The sequence below is a fragment of the Dermacentor silvarum genome, chromosome 1, assembly GCF_013339745.2.
Source record: "Dermacentor silvarum isolate Dsil-2018 chromosome 1, BIME_Dsil_1.4, whole genome shotgun sequence".
NCBI lineage: Eukaryota > Metazoa > Arthropoda > Arachnida > Ixodida > Ixodidae > Dermacentor > Dermacentor silvarum.
Genome location: NC_051154.1, coordinates 247079582 through 247102085, shown reverse-complemented (window position 1 = coordinate 247102085; position 22504 = coordinate 247079582). Strand labels below are relative to the sequence as shown.

Sequence of the window (22504 nt, the reverse complement as noted above, 5' to 3'; positions counted from 1 at the left end):
CTGCAGCATATGCGTGGACAGATCCTGGCGTCGTAACCATAAAGCATCGGGACGATGCTTTCTTAGAAGGGAGGCAGTGTCACGACTAAAGAGGACAACGAAGGGAGGGACACGAGTGCAAGCATCTCTTTCTCTCCGAAGAAGATAAAGTTGGCGCGCACAATTATTGTTGGGCCTTGAATATAGAGCTTATGTTTGTTGTCGCACCACCGTCGTTCTGTATGCTGTTCTTCGCATCTGGCGACAATATAAAGCTTCGCTTCACATAGATTCCAACAAGTGCGTTAGATTCGCTTAATTTTTTTTCAGTCCGTCTACTCGTTAACTGTCTTTATACGTCTGCACTTGACTTGCAGTTCTCTGTATGTCTCTGCGTTTCTATGCTGCATCTGATGCACTGTCAGATTCTGCTTCCTTTGAGTCAAACATCATAATATCGGTCAGCTATTGCTGGACGCCTACCAAAAGCATATGTGTGAATGATATACGAGGAGTCGATTGATCTCTTTGGGGAACCAACCACACATTTTCGTCAACCAGTAAGCGCATCGGGAAGCACCTACCGCCCGGTTCGGTGTGCTTGGAACATAATAGAAGCGTAAAAAGCTACAACGTCTTTTTTGTTACCTTCCAAGCTTTGCTCTTCATGTTGGAAAACTGGAAACATGAGTGTTGAAAATATACATTTCCAATGATCATGCGTTCATCATCCCCCCACTTGATCATCCAACAAATTTACATTTTTATTGGTGTTTCAACATGGCCGTAACTACAGGAGCCATTACCACTGCATTGAAGACACACAGATGCCGCAGACAAAGACGACGCCCCATTCACTAAAGGCTGTTGAACTTGCAAGCTATCTCCAGAAGCTTTTCAAAAAGGCACGAATGTTTTCTCTTTGTACGTACGTGGTACATCTTGCTCTGCACTTTGAGGTATGGCTAAGCGGTTATAGACACTATCAGCGCTAGTTAAAAAGACGAAAATTCTACAAAAAGTCCTTTGTGCTGCTAAGGCGTCTTAATGTCACACAGACGTGTTGTTGTGAACAGTTGCGATTAAATAGATAATTTATCTTACGATAGCACAACTGATGTAATATTGTTCCTTTAATATACTTTGGTACTGAGATATGACCTCGGACTGACCTATGCAGTTTCGAGGACCGGCCGAAAAGGGCACGAAGGCGTAAGGGTGGCTGCGGCTGCACTTTTCGGGCAGGAACCGGTCCGGGTCGAACACCTCAGGGTCAGGGTAGTGAGCGGGGTCACGATGGATGCCGTAAGTGAACACGTAACATGTGCACCCTTCAGGAATGGTGCAGTTCCCTACGGGAAGGAAGAAGACGCATGAGCAAGACACGTGGGAAAACGAGACAATGTATTGATCGTAAAAAGGGAGAGGCTCAGCAAGGACCTAGCCGGTGTAGAGCGGTACCCTAGGGATGCGCTGTGAAATTTCCTAAAGCACTTGTTCATGTGTGCATCGAAGTTTCCCAGCATGAAACGTACATACAAAATATTAAGTAAAAAGAGTACCTGACGACATGAATTCCCTAGATTTAGGGAAATTTCCTTAGGGTTGGCATCACTGGGCTCCAGGCTCCTCGCCGTCGCAACGCGCTGGCTCAGTGCCTGCTATATGGCGCAAGGCCTTTGCACTTGGATCCATGACGTCATGCTACCGTGCCCGACTGCCACGAAATCTAACGGGGATGCTCCCGATTAGGCTGCTGTGATTTTTACGTAAATTTCTGTCCAAGCAGCATGACGTCATAAAGCAGAGTGCATAAGCCTGCGATGTAGGAGGCGTTGGCTGGGTGCCCGATTCTGGCTGACGTAACAGAACGTCGTCTCGAGGGGCGCGGCTTTGCGCTCACTGCAGCCGGCCAGTTTCGGTTTCGCGTGCTCTGCTAGCCGAAATTCGTCGTGCCACAGTTGCGCGGATACTCACATTTTTTTCAGATCGAAAAGTTGACATGACTCGTACGGAGTGCTCGCTTCAATTTCCCAATTAGAATCAGTCCGCTCATAGTAAACGTTTAAAATGTAATGAATTAATTTTTGTTAATCAGCGACTAATTATCACGTATCACCTGTCATCCCGTGTTCGGCACCACTGACCGCATGTCTCTGAAGGAACTACCATTTTATTTCCAAATGGATATTTTTAAATATTACTTAATATCATCGTAGAAACACCCGGTATACGATAAGGCCTGTGTTCCTCCATGAATGTAAACATGGGAAAGTAAACACAAGTACTGTTTAAAATACTTGTTACAGGTCTTGATAGAGAGAAAAACGAACTAGCACGTACGTATCACAGCAAGACAAACGGCAGCATTTCATTTTGTGTGTTGATGAGTCCATGATTTTCGACAGAAGAATTAGTTTCAGCACAGAGAAAGAATGGATTTCTCTTCCTCCGTGACGGACAGCGGCATCAAATAAGCAATTCCTGGCGCAAATTGAAACTCGCTCTTTGCTGTTTAATCAGCCGTTCGAGGTGTCTATGATGCAAAAGCAATTACTCCATGCAAACATATATAGGATGAGAGCGCAGAAGAGAAGAAAGCGAAGGCTTGAGGTACCAATCTTTAGCGGCTCAGTCAACGATCTTCCGACCCAAGGCACAATAGTGAAAATACGCATCGTTTCCTGAAAAGGAGAAACAAAGGGTGTAAAAAACACGCAGCAACACGTAACTGCAAAATAGAAGAAAACTTTCACATGCCCCGTTTTACTGGTCTTACTTTTGCTCACGAAATGAGTTCGCGCACTCGCCACAGTAAATGCCAGCAAACAACTTTCTCTATTTGAATACTGCGTTATCAAACTCACACATTTTCAACAGAAAAGCGCCGATGATAACCTTAGGATCAGTGCGGTGCAGGCGTTCACGCTTCTATGTGCAGCGATCGCCCGTCCTTCGCTCAAAATGTGGTAGAAAGCAATCTGTGCCTATATGGATGGACATTGTGTTGTGTAAAGAACGGCATATGTGCCTCGCTGGCGGACTACATAGAGATGCGCGGTAATCTTCACTTTCCCTTGGCACTGAAGACTGACAGATGCTACTGAACAATTAAATTGGTCGAAGGATTGGTGCACTCGTTCCCGAGCTGAACCGTGTCTCGGCCTGTCGATATGCAGCATTCCAAATTTGTCAGCTTGGCGAGCTTAAAAGTGGGACAACTGACTCTGGCGCTCCGCCATTCACTGCCGATGTTTGGCGTGACTTCTACCCGTGTTCTTGTTTCGTGATCGAGTATCTCTACCGTCCTGAAGTTATCTTTTAGTATAGCAAAAGTGATAATAAAGATGTTGTTTTAGAGATTCCCTCTTGCTTTTGCGTTTCATTCTTCAGATATGACTCTTTCTGATACGTTGGACACATTGTGGGGCAAGCTCTGCGTGCTGTAGGAGAACATAACTTCACAACAACTCGAGCAAGGAGCTTTCGTGTTCGTATGTGTTAAGATGCCATGGTAACATGTGCAGAAGAAGATAAAGCTTTCTTTTCATCGCAGCAAGACGTTCGTTTGCTTTTCCCGACAATTTTTGGGCTACTAATGCATTACCAATATCTTTCTCGTAGACATTATGAGAAGTATGAAGTGTAAAATTGTCGCATTCCTGCAACCTTTTATTCAATAGTTCTTGCCTGCATGAGGACCTGCTGTCTTAGTTACCTTACAGATATTTTGGGCGATTTACTTTGCCTACAACAGTTTGCCATTTACGTTGTCTCGTATTAATTTTTTTTATGCACTGACGGTCAACACGTAGTTCTGTGTGATGTGGTCCGAGACAAAACACAAACAATTCTATGTCTACATCCATCCCAACATACGCTGAGAATGACAAGTTTTCTCTTTTTGTTTGTTCGGCAGGCTAAAATCGGTATAATTCACTCCAGAGCTGTTCAGGCACTATCGATGTCCCCTTTTCATTAGCCGTCTATTGAGCCACTTAGTCCTTGGTGTGAAAGACCGATACGGAGCCTTTCGTCATCTTTTTCTATTTATTTTTTTATTTCTGAGATTGCACGTGCCAAAACTACGATATGCTTTTGAAGCACGCCGTAGTGGGGGACTCCAGATTAATTTTGACCACATAGGATTCTTTACCGCGCACCCAATGCAGGGAACACGGGCGTTCTCGCATTTTGCCCCCATCGGAATGCGACCGCCGTTCCTCCTCTTTCGTTTACGATAATTTATTACTATCATTCTTCTTTTCTAACTGATGGGGCGCAAATTGCAAAAACAAAGCTAATGAACCGTTTAAGTGCCTGCAGTGTGAGCCTCTTTCTTCGTACAGTAGGGTCTCTGTCGAATACAATAAATGTATCTTTGTGATGGACTATACAAGAACCACGATGAAATTGGCGCTACTTTACAGTGACACCTTTCACACGCATTTTTCTAGCGATGCCAGCGAGTTGACATGATTCTAAGTACCTTCAAGACACGGTCGAGATAAGTCAGGTTGGCAACGTGGCTTTTTGTGACGTTGCTCGCTGCCCGCTTCCCGAAGACTCGGTCTAGTTCGTCGTGCACCCTTCGCTGAACGCCAGGGTTGATGGCAAGTGCGAAGAGAGTCCACGTAAGCGTCTGAGCCGATGTGTCGTGACCCTGAAATCAACGTTATTGACAGTGTGAGGCGTTTCTCTTGTTCTTTTTTTTCCTATTTTTTTTCTGTATAGCACATTCGGTTTGCACCGGTTTCTATAAATGCGCTGTCAAACATGAGGTAAAAGTTCAGTTTCTAAACTTACTTCTTTAACAAAACGCCGTTTAATGCCTTGCGAACACACCGGCTACAATTCCTAAAGCGCAATATGTGCCATAAGTAATCAGAAACTTAATTAGTAAATTCATCTATTTATCATTTCGATTTCTCGAGTAAGTAATGTCCATCTCTTCGTGTAATTTAGCTCAAGGAATAACACTGAACTATTAATCACAGACGACATTTAAAATTTGGGTGTTTGGTATAGCTTAAAAAAAAACTCCCCGTATTAATTTGGAATTGCGCCATTATTGCGATGTTTACAATGCCAGTAATTTTGACGTGTTCAGTATGCCACTGCCGATTATGAATCTAACTGGTCATTAGCCTAGAAAGATTGTTTTCGTTGTAGCAATGCCAGTGAAAATCAGTAGTACCTTTTTTTTAACAGCGAAGCTGTCTATCGCAAGGATCCCGGGATTTCTGCGTGGCGTAACGTCGGCAGAAAACTATCATCATCTATGGCTCATAACCCCGTAAGGCAGAGAGGCTACTTGCACTCAGCAAAGTGAAGCGAACAGTGCATACATTCTTTGGAATCAAGCACGCAACATACAGAAGAGCATACGTTTAAAAAAAAGAACAAGTTCAAAACAAGCCTCAGAACCACATAATTGATAAGGTGCTACCCTGCACCTACATGCAATGCGAAGCACGTAGCGCTCCCCGCATACGTTTCCAGGTAAAGATTACTGTTGCGCAAGCTGTCGCGGCGACGGCAGCTTGACTGTAACATACGAAACTGGCAGTGACGTAACTACATTTTCGTACATAAAAGATGAGCCCGCCTAGCAAGTGATTTGTGTCGTGACAGTGCTACGGGAAGGCCACGTGTAGTGAGGACTCCCGAAGAGCCAGCTGAGGCGCGGCAAATTTCTCTAATCTCTGGTCCACCCTTTGTAGGTGCACGAAGTAGCGGCGCAAAATCAAGTCACAGGCTGTCGAAACGTCTTAGGCTAATAATTAGGTATACTGCATGTTAATGTGTCCACGTGAATAACTTCAACCTGCGTCATAATTGGTAATCGTTTGAATTGTCGTTTACAGCTTCCCTGTCCAACCACCTTCGCAGCATAGATTGGAGAGCATGTTTTTTCTCTCGTTTCCTTGTCTTTATTTTTTTATCGCTATGCGGCTGTGAGCGCAGAGATAACGTGCCACATGACTTCACTTGATATCTCTGTTCCCGTCACGTGAAGGAAAATATTGGCCAGGAGCGCTACCTTAACCTAGCCTCGCCAGGCGAGTCGACAAGTGCCTTTCGAACGGGGCCCGAAGGGTACCGCAGTTGAGAAACATATGGCGTAATTTATGACAGTCGCACAGGCTTTAAGCAATAGGAGTGGCATGCGGTATCTGCGCAACGCAGAAGGAAGCAAAATGGAGATGAAAGCAACTCGCTGGAACTACGGGAATGCGCTCCGGTCTGTGACGTTAGGTTTTATAACGTCGATAGCACGGCCAACCAAAGGCTGAGTGGCAGGCACTTGAAGCGAAGCGGCTTTCAAGCAGATTTTGCGTGAAGCTGCGTGCTTCTCTGCGTGTGCATCTGAGGCGTGCCCCGGTCATTATAGCGGCAGAGCGAAAGCTCAGCTCTTCATGGTCTTCCCGCATCCCTTCCGGTATCGCCCCCTATCGTTAGCGCAAGTGCGAAGTGCACGTGTGTGACTATAGGACAGCAGTACTAAAAAAAAAAGTCTGGGGTGTTGTGTGCCAGAACCACAATGTGATTACGAGGCACGCCGTAGTTGGGATGAAATTTTACCACCTGGGGTTCTTTGACGTGATCCTAAATCTGAGTGCACGAGCGTTTTTGCATTTCGCTCCACATGGAAATGAGGCCGCCGTAGTCCGGATTGAAAGTGCGACCTAGAGCTCAGCAGCGCAACGTCATAGCAACTAAGCTACCTCGGTGCACATAATCTAAGCTGCAAGGATTTCATGGACAGATTTTATACAGGTATGCAATACGTTTTCCATGCAAAGAGCGACGATTGACACGTGTAGGTTGTATTCCAGCGCAGTAATTTGTCCTCTGCGTCAAGCAAGCATGCTCTGTCGATTTCAGTAGTATAATTTTAACTATCTCGTTGGCTTTAATTTACATAGTGGATAATTCGTTGAAAGCGCACTGAACAGCGCAGAGCGCGGACCTTGTGGAACGGCATGCCGCACCCGCAATAACGTAACTGTTGTCAATTCGTTTTTTTTAAGTAGGATGAGCTTGCTTCCCGTTACCTTTTTGCAGGCAAAGTAGTTCTGACTATGCAGTTTCAACAGTTATAAGCTTGCTAGCTTACACTAATCAACTTTTAAGTTAAGAAATCTAAGCATGTCTTCAAATGCATCTCCTCAGTCTTTAAGGTCAATCCCATTCTGTAAACCTTATTAAGTGGAATGGTGCCTCAAAATATCCATCAGCAAATGGGGCACCTTATTGCATTCATTTTGGAAATTTGTGTGTTGCCCGCCTTAGTGGAGACGCGACAATGATGAGCGATTCGTTAATTATAGGCACTGGGTCCCGTAATCTGACGCCAGAACTGACAGTAATTTTCGCACTGGCTGAATATAGAAAATCTGCATATATATAAACAAAGCGGCGTATAAATGCCGAGTGTTGGCAAGAACAGCAGGCGCAGCTTTCCTTTCAGGTATTTACGGCTTTGAACATTATCACGAGAAAATACATTTCAAAATTTACGCCGTAGTACGCACTTTGTCTTCCAAGGAAAGTTGTGCCAGTTTTGCGTCTCCCATCTTGTTTGGTTTGTTTGATAGTTTATTTGGGCCAAACATGACGGAAGAGACGCCGCACGCGAGGCCCATTCACATGAGTCGCCAAGTACTGAATGAAACGCTGTCGATAAATTAGATTCCGGGGTTTTACATGGCAAATTTACGATATTATTGTGAGGCACGCCGTATTTGGGTTTACAGAATAATTTTTTTTACCACCTTGGGACATCCAGTACACCCAATGTTTGGTACAGGAGCGTGTTTGCATTTTGTAGCCATAGGAAACAGGCCACCGCGGCTTGTACAAAACCCGTGACCTCGAGGTCAGTAGCGCAATTGAGGCTAAAGCCACTGAGCTAATAATAAACGGTCAGTGACACCATCAGTATATTGTTGTGACTGAAGCAAGGCTAGAAACATTGAGGAAGGTGGGGAGTGGGTGGAAACAACTATGCAGAAAATTTACACTGAAGTGTATACATTTATAATGATTTTTATCTCACATTTACGGAGCATGCTTACTGCCTGACATTTATAATGATTTTTATCTCACATTTACGGAGCATGCTTACTGCCTGAGTCAATGCCAGGTTAAGGTTCCCAGAAAGCACACTCGCCGTCATTCTTATCGTAATACTCCCAACGTTTTGTGATGGTTTTGTGGCATTGGGAAGGAAACCCGCACTCGTGACGTCCATCTGTTTAGTAGCTTGCAAACGGCGCCAGAAAACACGAAGGACAAGCAAAGGAACGTCAGGGCAATCACAAGGCGCACTAAGAACGTAAAATTTATGTTTTTCATCCCGCAGAATAAATTCTGGCTAACAAACAATAAACGTCAGATACAAATCAACACAAAGGTATAAACAAAACGAAAAAGAAAAACAACTTTGGCAGATCCAACGTACATGTTGGCATCTATGTGAAGCGATGCTTTAATCGGGCGATTTTTACTAAGTTCCATACGACAATTGCGTTTACACTCATTCTATGCCGCCTACAACCCCCTACAACCCCCTACAACGTACCTGTTTACTATCACAATGGTCCCAACTTTAAATCATACCATTTCTTTATTCACTACGCCTCCCACATCTATGCGGAAATTCAAACATCAAGTCATCCGGATGCACAACGTGAGGCGTCTACGCCGTGTTCTCGCGAGAACGAAGGCGACGAATGATGCTTTTCGAGAGAATAATAGTGATGGCAAGTGCATGCACAGGCAAGCACACGTAGATCTAGTTACATTTAGGGATTATGTACCTATTGTGTCCTAGTGGCACATACCCAACTCTGAATGGATGTGCACCCAATGGCACATTGGGCACATACCCGATCGATAAATCAAAGAAAATAAGGTAAATAAATGAATCGTCGAATACAACATGCTATTCCAGTAACAGGTAGGTCTCCTTTAGAAATACTTATGAACCGACGTTACGTGTTGAGGTTTCATGCAGGAAATTTTTATTTATTACGCATAACAGTGGTGATCTTACTGACACTACTTTATCGGTCAGCGTTCAGAGGTTATATAGGCCCGTTTGCTGGTACGTGCGGTCAGCGCACATATAACCTTTGTATATATATATATATATATACAAATATATCCGCGGAGATACCGAACAGCGCAGCAGAAGCCAGCAGCGGACACGCGAAACCCGGGATGGTTGGCAAACAAAAGTGTTTTAAAACTACCGAGTGTTAATGACACATCCCGCTAGGAGACGCACGTCCTTCTCACATCAAAGCAGAGAGCACGGAGCCACAAGATTCTTCCATCCTTAGTATCTCTAGAGATTCTATAATTTACCCGCCGCGGTGTCCCATGCAGTGGCTATGGTGTTGCGCTGCTGAGCTCGAGCTATAGCGTTAGGATGGAAAACTGGGTCTGTTAGCATACGCAGAGGGGAACGGCGCGTAGACGACGACACACATGAGAGAGATGCACCCACAATGCGGCACTTGAAACAAAATTTATTCCGAGAAACCGGCACCATTCGTACACAGAGCGCTGTCACACTACTTCAGTGCGCAGTGGCGTTCTAGTGAAGAAGCTCTTTTGGCGATAAAGACACCGATGCACACACTTACGCAACAATCGCCTGCTTCAGCGATTCTTTTTGACTCAATTAGTAATCTTAGTCATCTGTTTCGCGCATGCTCTGTGGTCGCCAGAAGCCATTACAAAGGGGTATGACGATTAATTGAGGCAAAAAGAATAATTCAAGCAGCTGATTGTTGACTGAGTGTGGCATTGGTGGTGGATTATCGCCAAAAGAGCCGCTTTACATGAACGTGACGGCTCAGTGGTGAACTGTGACAGCGCTCTGCGTGTAAATTGTGGCGGTTTCTCGAAATAAATGTTGTTGGAAGTGGCGCCTTGTGTGTGTGTATGTCTCTCATGTGTGTCGTCGTCTATGTGTCTTTCACCTCTGAATCAAGGTCGTGTGTTCGGTCCTGGTGCAGTCACCACCAGTTCCTGAACGAACACATGAGGTGCATAACTTCGCTCAAAAATCTGCGCTTATTCGAAAAGAACGGCTCACTTTTAGGCATATACGAATTAGCTGTCTCGACTTATTCTTTGGGCAGTCTCACTTTTTACATCTCCTGAGAGCAATGTGCGGTGTTGCAGCATCCCACTTCTCCCCTTCGACGAACAAAACACCTTGCCCACTAAGAAAAATTGTTTAAGGAAACTTAAGGAAACTTACACACTTAAGGAAATGCCTTTAAGGCTGTTTACGTGCCAAAACCAAAATATAATTATGAGGCACGCCATAGGTGGGGACTCCGGATTAATTTCGACCACCTGGGGTTATTTAACCCCAGGTGGACTCGGGAGTGCACTGTACTCGGGAGTTCTTGCATTTCGCCTGAATCGAAATGCGGCCGCCGTGGCCAGGGGCTCTATAATGAAAAACTACTGCCCCAATCTGCTTTTATTCCAACTCCTGACGTCAAATTTACGTAAACACTGACGCAAGCATCGGGTGGTGACCCGCATCGTTGTTTGAAACACCCAATCAGACACTCTTCTCGTTTATAGGAGAACTTTTGTTTGATGTCAAAGGGAATAACATTGACTATATTGACTGGTATTTCTTATATAGTTAGCTAACAAGAGGTGAGGAGCACAGAGAAATGGAGAGGGTTACGTTGGGGCCGAGCTAGCCCAGTTAAAATAGATAACCGGATGAGGACGGTGGTGCCGGCGTCGGTGATTGGCACGCTTCCGCTTGCTTAGCTTGCAGCGGCTAGTCGATAATCGCGACGGCGTGCAACGGAAGGTTAAGAATGCCGCTAAAACGTATCCTCCGCGATGAAGAATTGGAAAACGATGTCATATACGCGTCGAAAGGCTTCAGCAACGTTATACTGCCATGTAAAATGTTTTATTGTACGCAAATAAATTATTTTTCACTGGCAGCTCCGAGTAACTAGTGCCAGTGCGATCGGTGGCCAGACATCTTCTGTTCCTCTCGGAACGGAGTAGTCGCCGGCTATTAAAAAAATACAGTTTTATTTCTCATATTAATGTATATTTAATGCGTACGCGTCACATTTGAGTTGTGAGCTTTCGTGGTTTTGTGACGACGCGGGACAGAAAGGCGAAGTGGGCGAAGCCCGAAAGCTTTTGACCAATAGCGGAGGGCAGATGGCTAAAAAGGTGTGGAATCGGAAATAACTGTTTCTTTTGTTTGGTGTAATAATGGATTAAAAACAAATTATGGAACCACGATATCAATAATGCATAATCACTGCGTACGCGTCATATCAGATAGGGAGGTTTTGCTGTTTTCTTGACGTCGCGTGGCAGACAAGCGAAGCCGGGGTAGCTTGAAATATTTTTGACCAGTCGTGCAGTGCTGACTGCGGAAATGGAATAGAAACAGTTTGGAATAGCTTTACGTTCTAGCGCCCCAGCATTCAATCCCGCGACATCTGGCTTAGCAACGCAACGCCAATGCCACTGCGCCACCACGGCGGGTCACACAATTGTGTTCGCTCATCTTTCTTTTTTGTAACTTTCTGCAGATGTGTGCCTTCGGTTTATTGCTCGTCAGCCAGCATTTATTCTGCGTGATCAATTATAAGCTTTCAGTCGTTAGCCTTGTGATGACCTTGATATTTCCTTGCTTGTCCTTCGTGTTCTCTGGCGCCGTTTACAAGCCATGAAAAATTAACTAGCCCGACAATACATTTTCAGGTCCACTTACTAAGCGCACTTTTTCAGAATTTTTGTCTGTTGAACAGTATCAAACTTAATAAGGATGTGAACTAGCAACAACTGCTTTTGCAGCACCGGTGCGTGATTTGTGTGCGTGCGTGCGTACGTGAGTGCGTGTGCGCGCGTAAATCCCGGCACCTAGTTTTTGAGTGCTGAATATGCTATCAGTTTTCACTGAAATGCATATATATGGCATGCTTCAGTTTTGCCGCATGTGAAAGCAATTGTTCAAGCATGCCGACCCTTGTTCCGTCTCTCTCTCTCATCGCAGGCGCTCACCGCGAACATGAAGGTGTCCACTTCCTGCCTCATATCTTCAATGCTAAAGATGCCCTGGCGGTAGTAGCGCGACAAAAGGTCCAGGAATGCTGGTCGCTCGGCATCAGTTCCGGTGACTGTACCCTGGGTACCTGGAGCCGGCGGCACCGTCGACGCCTTGCCGTGAGAGCCATCGGAATCAAGGAAATGCTCCTCCGCCTCAGCCCTTGCAGCTAAGCGCCTGGCTGCCTCGGATTTCTGACGCTCTACTATCACCTGTTTTGAGCAGGAAGAAGGTCATGCCAAGAACAGTTAACAGGAAGAAGGCCAAGAACAGTCAACACGACAATTCTTTTTTTTTGTTTCGGGTCACGCGCGCTTCTCAAAAAAAAAAAAAAAAAAAAAAACGTTGCAAAATCCCGGCCTGGGGGCTTTCGTAACAGTGTGCCTGACAATCGCCACATATTCTGACGTTTCTTTTGGTGCAACATTTATTTGGAGGTTTTCATTCGCGCTTCCCGCGATGAACTGAGACGGCGTGCCGACTCTCGTGATGTAGAACAATGAAAGTGTCCTTCCTTATTGCGATTTTGTGCGTTTTTTTTTCCTTTTTTTTCTCACGTCTATCGCATGGGTGCTCAGGCATGTCCCAATTATCTCAACTGCTAAGTATTTTTTTTATTATGAAGTTGGCGGCTTATAATTCAAGCCGCCTTGCATCAAGGTTACGTTCTATAATGAGCCATGAACGGTTTTTATTCTTCTGCTCACCTTTTGATCTTCTCAAAAGGGTGACAAATGCACTCGAGAGTGCTACTGCTTGCACTGCTTGATTTCACAGAAGATTGCTATTTATTTATAATTCGTGGTGCTTTCAAAAGTCAAAGAAAGGTTTGGTGTTTTTATTCGATATATAGTTAGCTCTTTAGTCCAAAAGAAGCCCTATAGTTGAGTCATATATAATAAACTTTCTCATTTACGATAGAAAAAGGAAGCATGCGAGCACTGTTCGCTTCTGTCGCTTTGTTCTTAGATAGTATCTGAAAGAACATAATTTTCAAAAAGACCATGGTAACCATAGTAGTAATCTGACTAGTTGGAATTTTATCAATGTACAGGTGAAATATCTGAACAGTGATCTCCATGTCTTTAACTGGCTATAAACGTCTCAAGGTTATGTCTCATCCTCGATACAAGCGCTCGTTTCTATCCGTACGGATTCCGCCTCAAGCGGGTGTGTGTTTCCATCGTTCTGCTGCGGGATTGCGCTCTCGATGGGCGTGGAAGGTCTTGTTAGCGATGGCTGCAGCTTTGCTGGCATCGTAAAGGAAGACTGACCATTACTGTTGTGCCGTTAAATGTTGTGACCGCGATGCAAACACAAATGGGCATTTACCACACGTTAAACTCTAATGCTTCTCGAGGAAACGATAAGAAAACAGCAGATGGCAATGCAGACGCGCCGACGCAAACGTGTTCGCGGTGGTGCGATGGCACCCCCCAGGTGTTTCAGTTGCCTATACCAACAACCAAAATATTTTTCTCAAGAAAACACATACGCGCTGAAGCACAAGTGTCCTGTATGTTCTACACCTGGCCTTACTTCACCTTGGTTGTGAAGCAGTGTAGCCTCTTGACAACCTTGGCGAAGATGGCACCTCTCGCCGTGGCCCAGTACACCATGTCGATCCAAGTCCACGGCTGCAATACTCTTATCATGAAAAGCTTGATGGCGCTGCAACGGATCATGGCAAGAAAGCAAAAAAAATAAGAAAAGGACGCGGGCCGCCCCGCACTGTTTTCTGATCACGCTGCCTGCTTCCTTTTACGGAAGACGACTCTCGGTCAATCACGCGGCGCCAAATCTCGGGAGTCAGTAAACATACCTACTGATACAGCGTCGAGCGCGCACTCTTTTCAGCTCTTTCGCGGGCTGCGTAGAAAACACGTGGGTAGCTATAACTTATAGTCGGGTACAACTTTAGAAGGCAGCGGCATTTGCCCCCTCAAAGGCGGATGTATACAAGCCTCCACCAATAGGTGCGCACTATAGATTTGCGTCATGAGTCGGACGGCCGGTGTCCCCGCCGACGGATAACATCGCAGCCCGCGCTTCAATCTGGGGCGAGACACGTCAGCGGGACTATTTCTTTAGTCGCGGAGGCAGTCGGCTGCTGCGCTTCGGTCATCTGGGCGGGGCCTCTCCTGTGTTCTTTAGTTGTACCCGACTATAGACGCCACGAGCGCTCTTCTTCACGTCGGTAAATTCCTATTTTGATGAAGACGTGTTGACGGTAATGAAGTTGTCCTTCGTGAAATGGCTTTGCGCTGACGCATCGTCTTAAATGCGCGATAGTTTGACGTCACCCGTGAGAAACCGTTGCTCGTAGGCCCCGTGAATCGTAACGGCGATAAATAGTGATGTGGGAAGTGATGACTCTGGTTTGTATAAAACTGGCAAAGAATGCGTATGTGGCGTGTTCTGAAGATATTAATTACACCCTTTCTATGCTTATACCAGAAGTGGGAGCACCAGCAGGCTAATTTGCAGCGGGTAAGTTGTATATTTTACACAGGTGTTACATAGGCGGCCAAGCAGCATGAGTGCAGTATCTGCATTTTACACGCGTATTCTCTAATCCAGACGCAAACGTCCGCCTGTGTTACTAAATACGTGTTTCTGTCCTGCGCATGCCTACCACAGCATCATAAAGGAGGAAAAAGGATAAATGAGAGGCCGGGAGGTTAACCAGGGCTGGGACTGGTTGGCTGCCCAACTGCGCCTAAAGCATCCGAGGAGAAAAATGATAAAATATTAGTTTTATTGCGGAAAAAACCTTTGCCTAATTGCAGAAGAGGAATTGTCGAAAGAGAAATATTTTTACCATTCATAGGTTGTTTTAGCCTGGGTCTGTTATGCGGCGCCTTTATCGCCCTGTCAGGGACCCAGCATTGTTACGTTGAGCAAACAGCATGCAATTGTATGCCGAATCCGCAAGGTAAGCGTAGTACGCTATATGCTTCATGAGTGAACTATTTCATACAAGCGAGGAAATGTGCATCGATTGCAATCGTACAAGAGCGTGCAACAAGATTGCGAAAATAGACAACGAAGAAGCAGATCAGCCGAGTGTCCGAACAATGAAAGAAGACCGAGAAGGCAAGAAACGCATGCGCAGTACGAGCGCACACACGAGGGAAAGAGAGAGCGAAAAAAAAAGAAGCATTATGAAAAAGTATGGTGCGCTTAAAATGGAGAAGACTCAGTGTTTTCTGCGTGACAGCAACATAGAAATCGTAAATCGGCTTAGTGCCGTGTAAACCGTATAATAGCGTATAATAAATGTATAATCCCGGTCACACGGACAATCTTCAACAACTATCGCATCTAAGGCCTTCCAAAACCTCAAACGCTGTCGAACTCGAAGGAGTTGTGTCGCTGCTGCTTGGTAAACCTGCAATGACTGTAGAGATGTTTCAGTAACATCACAACAAGCGCCTGTTGCAACACCGTCGCCATGAGGACACTTCATGTGAAGGACTCAAGACATTCGGGGATATGTACCGGCCTAAAGAGGTGACATCACTTGAGGACTGAGTCCGACCACGAGCTAACGTCAATGAGACATTCAAATCACTGTGGAGCTTCGAGTGCGAAGTTTACAAAATGAGCCATACTTAGCTCCATTCCCCTTTATCCACTTCCCTAAATAGGTCTGGAGCCATCATTTAAATACATTATTCTCTCTCTCTCTCTCGAAAGTGAACGGCCCTGAATAATATTCTAAATATCTAAAACCGCATTCTGATTCCTTTATAGTGTTGGTAATGTAATGATCGAATAACATAAGGTGGCGTAACATTTTTAGTTGTGTATGTCGTACTCGTGCATTATTCTGGTCACCATTATTTCAGCGCCCTCGCAACATTAAATTTAAATTTGTTTTAATTTTGCCACAAGCCGTGGTGGCGAATGGCAACTTAATTAAGGCTACGGCCCGCAGAGTTTCTATCAAGGCGTGACACTGACGCTCTTCGTTGATACATGCAAGAGAATACATTATTTTTACAAAATAAATAGCTCCTTGGAAATAATTTTTTTCGAACGCGTTGCTTACGGAAGAAACACGCTGACGACGAGGGTCTTCCGCTCTCGCAACTCGAAGCCCTTGGAGATTTCGCAGGCGTACTTTGTAGTCGACGACTGGCTAGTTCATACTGAAGAAGTAACCTACCACGATCTGTCTGGAAAGAGAAATGGGACATATGCTAGGATCCTACTATTTGTGCTGCCTCATTACCCATCATACTTGCATTTTCCGTAGTAGGTTATTTTGTGATTTCGATGGACTTCCGCGCAACGCCTCATCCACACATCAAGGTTCAAGCTAGTGTCGTGGCGAACTTCTTTCATACGCATGTACTGCCGTGTTGAAGCGCTAATTGTACCCGACCCGCATGGCTACATTGCACTTATATGCTCCCCATATACGAAAAGCTGTGTTCTGGAATGAAATGAGTCATCAAGCTTCTCTACATTGCCATGTCCCTCAGTACACGAGACTTGCCAGGAAATTTCGAGACGAAGCTCATCGCTTAAGGATCTGTGCTGGCCACGTGAACTCAAAGCGAAGAAAAGAAGTAAACAGCACTCCTCAGCTTCTACCAAGTTGCTCCAGCGCCATAATGTATGTATGTGGGCAAGTAATAACTTGTTTTCTTTCCCAACAGTTACCGAGAGCTGTCCTCTTCCTAAAAATAAAGGTTTTATTCATTCATTATATTTTAGACAGACTCTGGGGTCGTTCGATGTAGCATGCGCACCAATGCTTAGCGCAGGTACGCACCAGGTACGGGTTTTGGTATTCTTCGTCTTTGACTTTGAACATTGCTGCTAATTTGCAGCAGCAACTGTGCAGAACCGCACAAACACGCGAGGAGGCGCAGACCAGTTCATGACGTTGAGTGGTTTTTCTTTGTAACTTCAAGGGTGTTTGTAACTTCGAGCGGGTGTTTTCCTCAGTGATTCCAGTAAAAATTACCCAAGAGGCGGATTCTGCAGCGCATGCAGGAAACTTACACAAGTTAATTACAATTTGCCTCCTACCCTCTTAAAGGAAATATGCTACTTGGAATGCACCTCTATCAAGTTAATTCCTAAGAAATAAACTCGAATTAAAAAAAAACTGTTCTCGACATAGATTACCTTGATGGGAGTACTTTAAGGAACAGTTTAAGATCTTATATCCACAGAAAATAGCAGTAACTGTCGATGTTGATGTAGAGTAATAATAAAAATACCCGAAACAAACGCATCAATTATAGGCGACGCAGAATTGTTTTATAGAGCGATCAATGTTTTTCTAGACAGTAATTCCTTGTAATATTTGTATTAAGCCCCTGCCATGTAGTTACGAAGTATGTCAAATGAAGTGCACTTTAACAAGGATTTTTGAATAGCTGGTTTGATACCCAGAACACAATTTAGGGCAATATATGAGTGTTTACTGGTTTTAGTGATTGAAGTGCTTGTTATGTTCGTCCTTGGAAGATGAGCCGCACGTTTTCAACAGTGCTCAGATGGCCCGATACTTATCGCGTCCACTGAGTCGCGATGTTTTTGACAGAGCACAATATTTTGATACGCAGGTGAAAAGTCCCACAAATATCGGCAGCGCTTTCTTAGCCGTTTGTACGTCACCATTCTTAGAAGAAAAACTGAAAACCCCCGCAGCGGTCCTATCTTCTGGCAGTGTGCCATTTTTCCATGCTGACTAATCAACCTATACATCGTGTGGGGTGTATCTCTAGAATAAACACACTTTGTGTGAGTGCCGCGCCTCCTTCGCTTCAAAAATGTAATTTCAAAGTTACCACCGAGCAAACGTACCGGCAGCTGGGAGCTTTCCCACAAACGTTTGAGCGAAGAGAATTTGCTGGGCCAGGAAGCTTGAGCCTACCAAAGAGATCCAGACTTGGGCCTTACTCCGGTTGGGACAAATTACTGCTATTTTAACCTCCTCCTGATGCTTTTTCTGAAAGTACTTGCATCTGTGCAGGTCCTTATACAATTCATCGTGTCTGGAACAACAAAAATAATTTAATTTAATTATTTAAAGAAACTTTGGCTTTCTTGGTTTTCCATCACCATGACCAAATAAACGCGTATAAGTGTTCACCGGGGTTTCTAGCCTTTCACTGTGGTGATGTGAACCGCACTTAAAAGCGACAAGCATCATTGGAAGAAACAGCAAGCGCAGGCAAGACGTGGAATTGTTGTGGCTAAAAAAATCTTGAGCCCTGACGATCTTTGTGAGCGCACGATCTTTATTGTTGTCTGAAATGAGCTCGATTATTACGCGTGCGGTAGATAACGTTCATCGGGCTATGCGGCTCATTATCATTTTTTGTTAGTTTTAGTTGCTTTCTACTCATGCTTTCTTTTGTTTTCAGTTTGCTCTATCGTTGTGCTACGCCAGCAGATGAAGCATCTATAAAATGTGTTCCAGTTCAACAATATCTGTTTGTAGGTTCAGCGCTTGCTTACGTCTCATTCCGTACTTTGTTCCAAGTTTCACGCGGTGGTGTTCCACACGACATACACTCGTCACATGTCGTTGCTCTAAGTCGGTCCCGGTAGTGCACTGATACACACGGTTGACGTTTTTCATATTTTGCCCTCCACCTTTATCTCGCTACAAGAACATCCACTGAGCTTTCAAAAAAATAAAAGATTAATATTGCCAGTAATGAAAACAAGCATCCCCCTTTCATTTAGCAGCCCCTCTGGCTCATACATCTTAAGGAAGAAAACATTCCTTATGGAATCGAACCAAAAGTTTCGCTATTGGAACAGCTGAGGTATAAACTAATATTATTACCAGAATACGTTTGACTGCCGCTTCGAGCGACACGCCAGTTTTCGCGGCGCCGTTGAACGCACAAGCAAAGTGAGTCGGAACGCAAGGATCGGGCACGACTGGCAGGCTGGCTCTGGTACGTGACCCGCGGCACGCGTTGGTTCCGTTCCCCATTGTTGTCTGCGTCTCCACTCCGAGAATGGACAGCGCCGTGAACAAAGGATGAGTGTGGACAGCTGAACCGGCGTCATTAGAGCATGCGTAGCGGCTTACGCCGGTTTAACGAGTGATCGTAGGAATGTTGGCACAAAGAGAGAATTGCTGGAAACCGGCTGACTACGCGTTACTGCTTGACAGAGAGAATCAAAGAGAGAGAGAGAGAGATTTAATGCGCCTAGCTGTGATTTTGTCTCGCCCTTTATTTTTTTCTCACTCTTTTCTTGCCGGCGACACTCCTTTTTTTTCTGTTTCGTTAATTTGGCGCGTTGCCATTCTCTCCGTTTCCGCGCTTCACCACAGCTGGGCGAATCCGGTTGCACAACATCTGTAGCGGAGCCGCATTGAATTACGCGGAAAGGCCCAGCGAACAAGCTCTCGGAAGCGCCCGTCAAAACCTCACGACTGAGGCGAGACATTCGGGTCCTCATATTTCACGCGCGAAGTGAGTGAGCAAGGCGCAATGAGAGCGCAACTACGTTCACCGTACGTGAAGTTTAAAGTCCGCCAAATAAGCTACGCTGAAGCTGTTGTGGTGCACGCTAACGCCATGTTAACGTCCCCTTCTACTTCCCATTTGTAAGACAACACTGCGGCGTGAAGGACAGGGACAATGGGATGAGGGGGGGGGGGGGGGCGAGAAGAGGGGGAAGGGACATCGAGATCAGTGCTCCTGAGCACCACTGCTCAGGAGCACTGATATACGACATTCGCACTGGTGACGTGTTCATTTCAATGCTCACAAAAGATACTCGGGGAAAATAAAAAGCAGGCACTCTGCTGACCCCAGCCTTATCTTTAACTCGTAAGACTTCCCGCACGACACTTCATACAATACGAAGGTGCTGAAACGTTTAGCTTCATTAAAACGCCTACCCTTGTATAAAAGCTTACATAGGACGACACCGTGTAGTGACCGACGCACCCCGAAATAAGAACATTGCGAGAGCATTTTTTTTTCCACCGAGGCTGGCGACAGCCTAACACTGTTAGCTGCAACTATCACAATGAAAATTAGTCGTGCCAGTGAGCAGAATATGACAATATGGAGTAGATAAGGTGTGGGGAAGACTAAAAAAGGTCAGCTGCATTGTGCCACGTTCTTAAAGCAGTAAGAAGATTGCAAGGCTGTTGCATAGTCAGTGGTCACTTCGAAGCTGTCCATATGCCCTTAGCCTACACGCTTGGTGACATGCCGTGTAGATAGCATTACTTCCTCAATTGCTGTGAAGGTCGTAGTGCATAGAGAGGTGGTACGTTTTGATAACCGAGAAAAGAAAAATTACCGATAAAACACAGAACCATTTATAGAACACAGATGTATTCACGGACGACAGTGGTCTCAAAACAGTGTGTTAAATGTTATATTGTCACGAGCTCTTCCCATGGACCATGGCTGCCGCGCAGACAACCCCATGGGAGGAAGAGGAGAACGACGTGAGCCAAGCTGCCTTGGGACCGCGCTTCAAATTGCTTCAATTTTGCTTCAAATTTTAAGATGCTATAGCATGAAAATTAATATTAACGATTATAATTCATTTATTATCTCATTCTTAAGTAAGAAAATCCCATTTAGGTATCCTTCATTTTTCTTCCCACTGCCGCCCGATTCATGGCCAATCCCCCGTAGTGGGTTGTGCTATTTCTATGGGCACCAAACCAAACCAGACCAAACCGCGCTCGAAATGCTCTTATCAACCAGATTCATCTGGTTCGACCTCAAACACCTCGTGTGTAACAATATTTTATGTTCATTGTTTATTTGAATGTCTCGCACTTTTAAACACTGAATAACTAATTCACTAAAGTTTTCTCTCCAGCTTGTACAAGCAACATTTTTTTGTGAGAGCTATCATACAGTTTCATTTCGCAAGCTTTTTTTTATGATAACGCGCGTAATTTTCAGTATTACTGCTGCTGGCACGTCGGGTCACAACTTGCTCATGTTGCATACAGAGCTTGTCCGGACGGGCCACATTCCGTGAATGCAGGGCATACTCAGAACAGAATACGCGTATGCTTCCAGAATGTCGTGCAAGTGAAAGTAGTCTGGCGCCTCTTGCATTCTGTCCCGACTAGCTTCGTAAATAGAGTTTCTCTTTCACCTGCGGAAATGAGAGAGATATTTGTGACGTAATAGCTCCCAATCGTCGCAAATGTTGCTACCACATAACGTTGTTTTCTTAACAAGGTTCGTTCTACCAGCTCCATCCGCATCACAAGTTGCCTATACATGTATACACTCTCGTTTCACGGATAATTCAATAATTCATTCAGAATACCTTAGAAAATTTGCACCATATAATTAATGATTTTCATTTGAAAACTTGTTGCGTTAAAAGTCTGTCCAAGAAGTTTGGATTAGAAGTGTAGCTGTGTCTAATTAACATAAAAATGAGTTTTGACTGCTGCGAGTTTATTTAGAGCAAAGCGCATTTCATCATTGTTTGCAAGGGCCGAGTGTTGCTGTGCTGACTCATGCTCTCCGCTCCTGCTCTTTGTCCCGGTATACACCTGCTGCCCTTGCTGGTCTCTATGCGTTTGAAAGTTGTCGCTCCATGTTTAACATGAAAGAGGTACATGATAAAAACATTGCTTCTCTTGCCTATGTTTGATGTTCAATGTTTTGATTTTATTGCGCAATTCTGAAAAAAAAAGAAATCACGAATGACCAAGAATAAATGGGCGCGAGTACTTTGTTGCTGCTTTCTCGTGTGTAGGACGTCTTAGCAAAATTACGAATTAGGTGCGTTTATGACTTCACCACCCTTCCCGGCTGCGGCGGGCGCATTTCGATAGGAGTGAAATGAAAAAAACGCACGCGTACTTTAACTGAGGGGCACGTTGAAGAATTCCAGATGATTAAAAATTATTCCGGAGCACCCCACTATACGGTGTTTCTGATAGTCCCTGTGTTACTTTCTCAGGATCGAAATCTATGAATCAATCATGGTTTCGCCACACGTCCAGACGGCAGACTTATATGCATTCCTAACAAGTGTTGCCGAAATTTAAGGTACCATTAAAAAAATGTATTCCGAGAATTCTTTAATGCAACCTATGTCAGAAATTTTCCAGTATTTAACTCGTAAGAAATCGTTTATTCAACTTACAATACAATGACTTCAGATTTTTTTTGAAGTAGTCTTCACTATCTACGTAACATTGCAAATGTACCTCGAGGGAATGAAAACAAGCAGAGAATGCGTCATCCGCGGCGTTCTTTAGCACATTTTTCACAGCAGTTGGGAGTCCTGCCATATCTCAATGACGCTCCCTTTCCAGCGGCAATTTCACAAGCGGGGAAAAAAAGAAAATCCCACAGGACAGGTCCGCTGAAATGAGGATGTGGTAGAATAGGAACATGATATTTGGCCAGATATTATTGGACTTAC

At 44.8% G+C, this 22504-nt stretch overlaps 1 protein-coding gene across 2 annotated transcripts in view; it reads right to left on the bottom strand.

Moving 5' to 3' along the window:
- LOC119437020 (cytochrome P450 4V2-like) overlaps positions 1-22504 on the bottom strand; it is a 76101-nt gene that overhangs the window by 34025 nt on the left and 19572 nt on the right. For both annotated transcript variants that reach the window (XM_037704080.2, XM_049660222.1), the window contains exons 6-10: positions 13642-13768; positions 12055-12309; positions 4469-4642; positions 2597-2663; positions 1152-1331 (exon numbers count right to left, since the gene is read on the bottom strand). In XM_037704080.2, coding sequence (XP_037560008.1) covers positions 1152-1331; positions 2597-2663; positions 4469-4642; positions 12055-12309; positions 13642-13768 — 803 coding nt within the window. The remainder of the gene's footprint in view (positions 1-1151; positions 1332-2596; positions 2664-4468; positions 4643-12054; positions 12310-13641; positions 13769-22504) is intronic.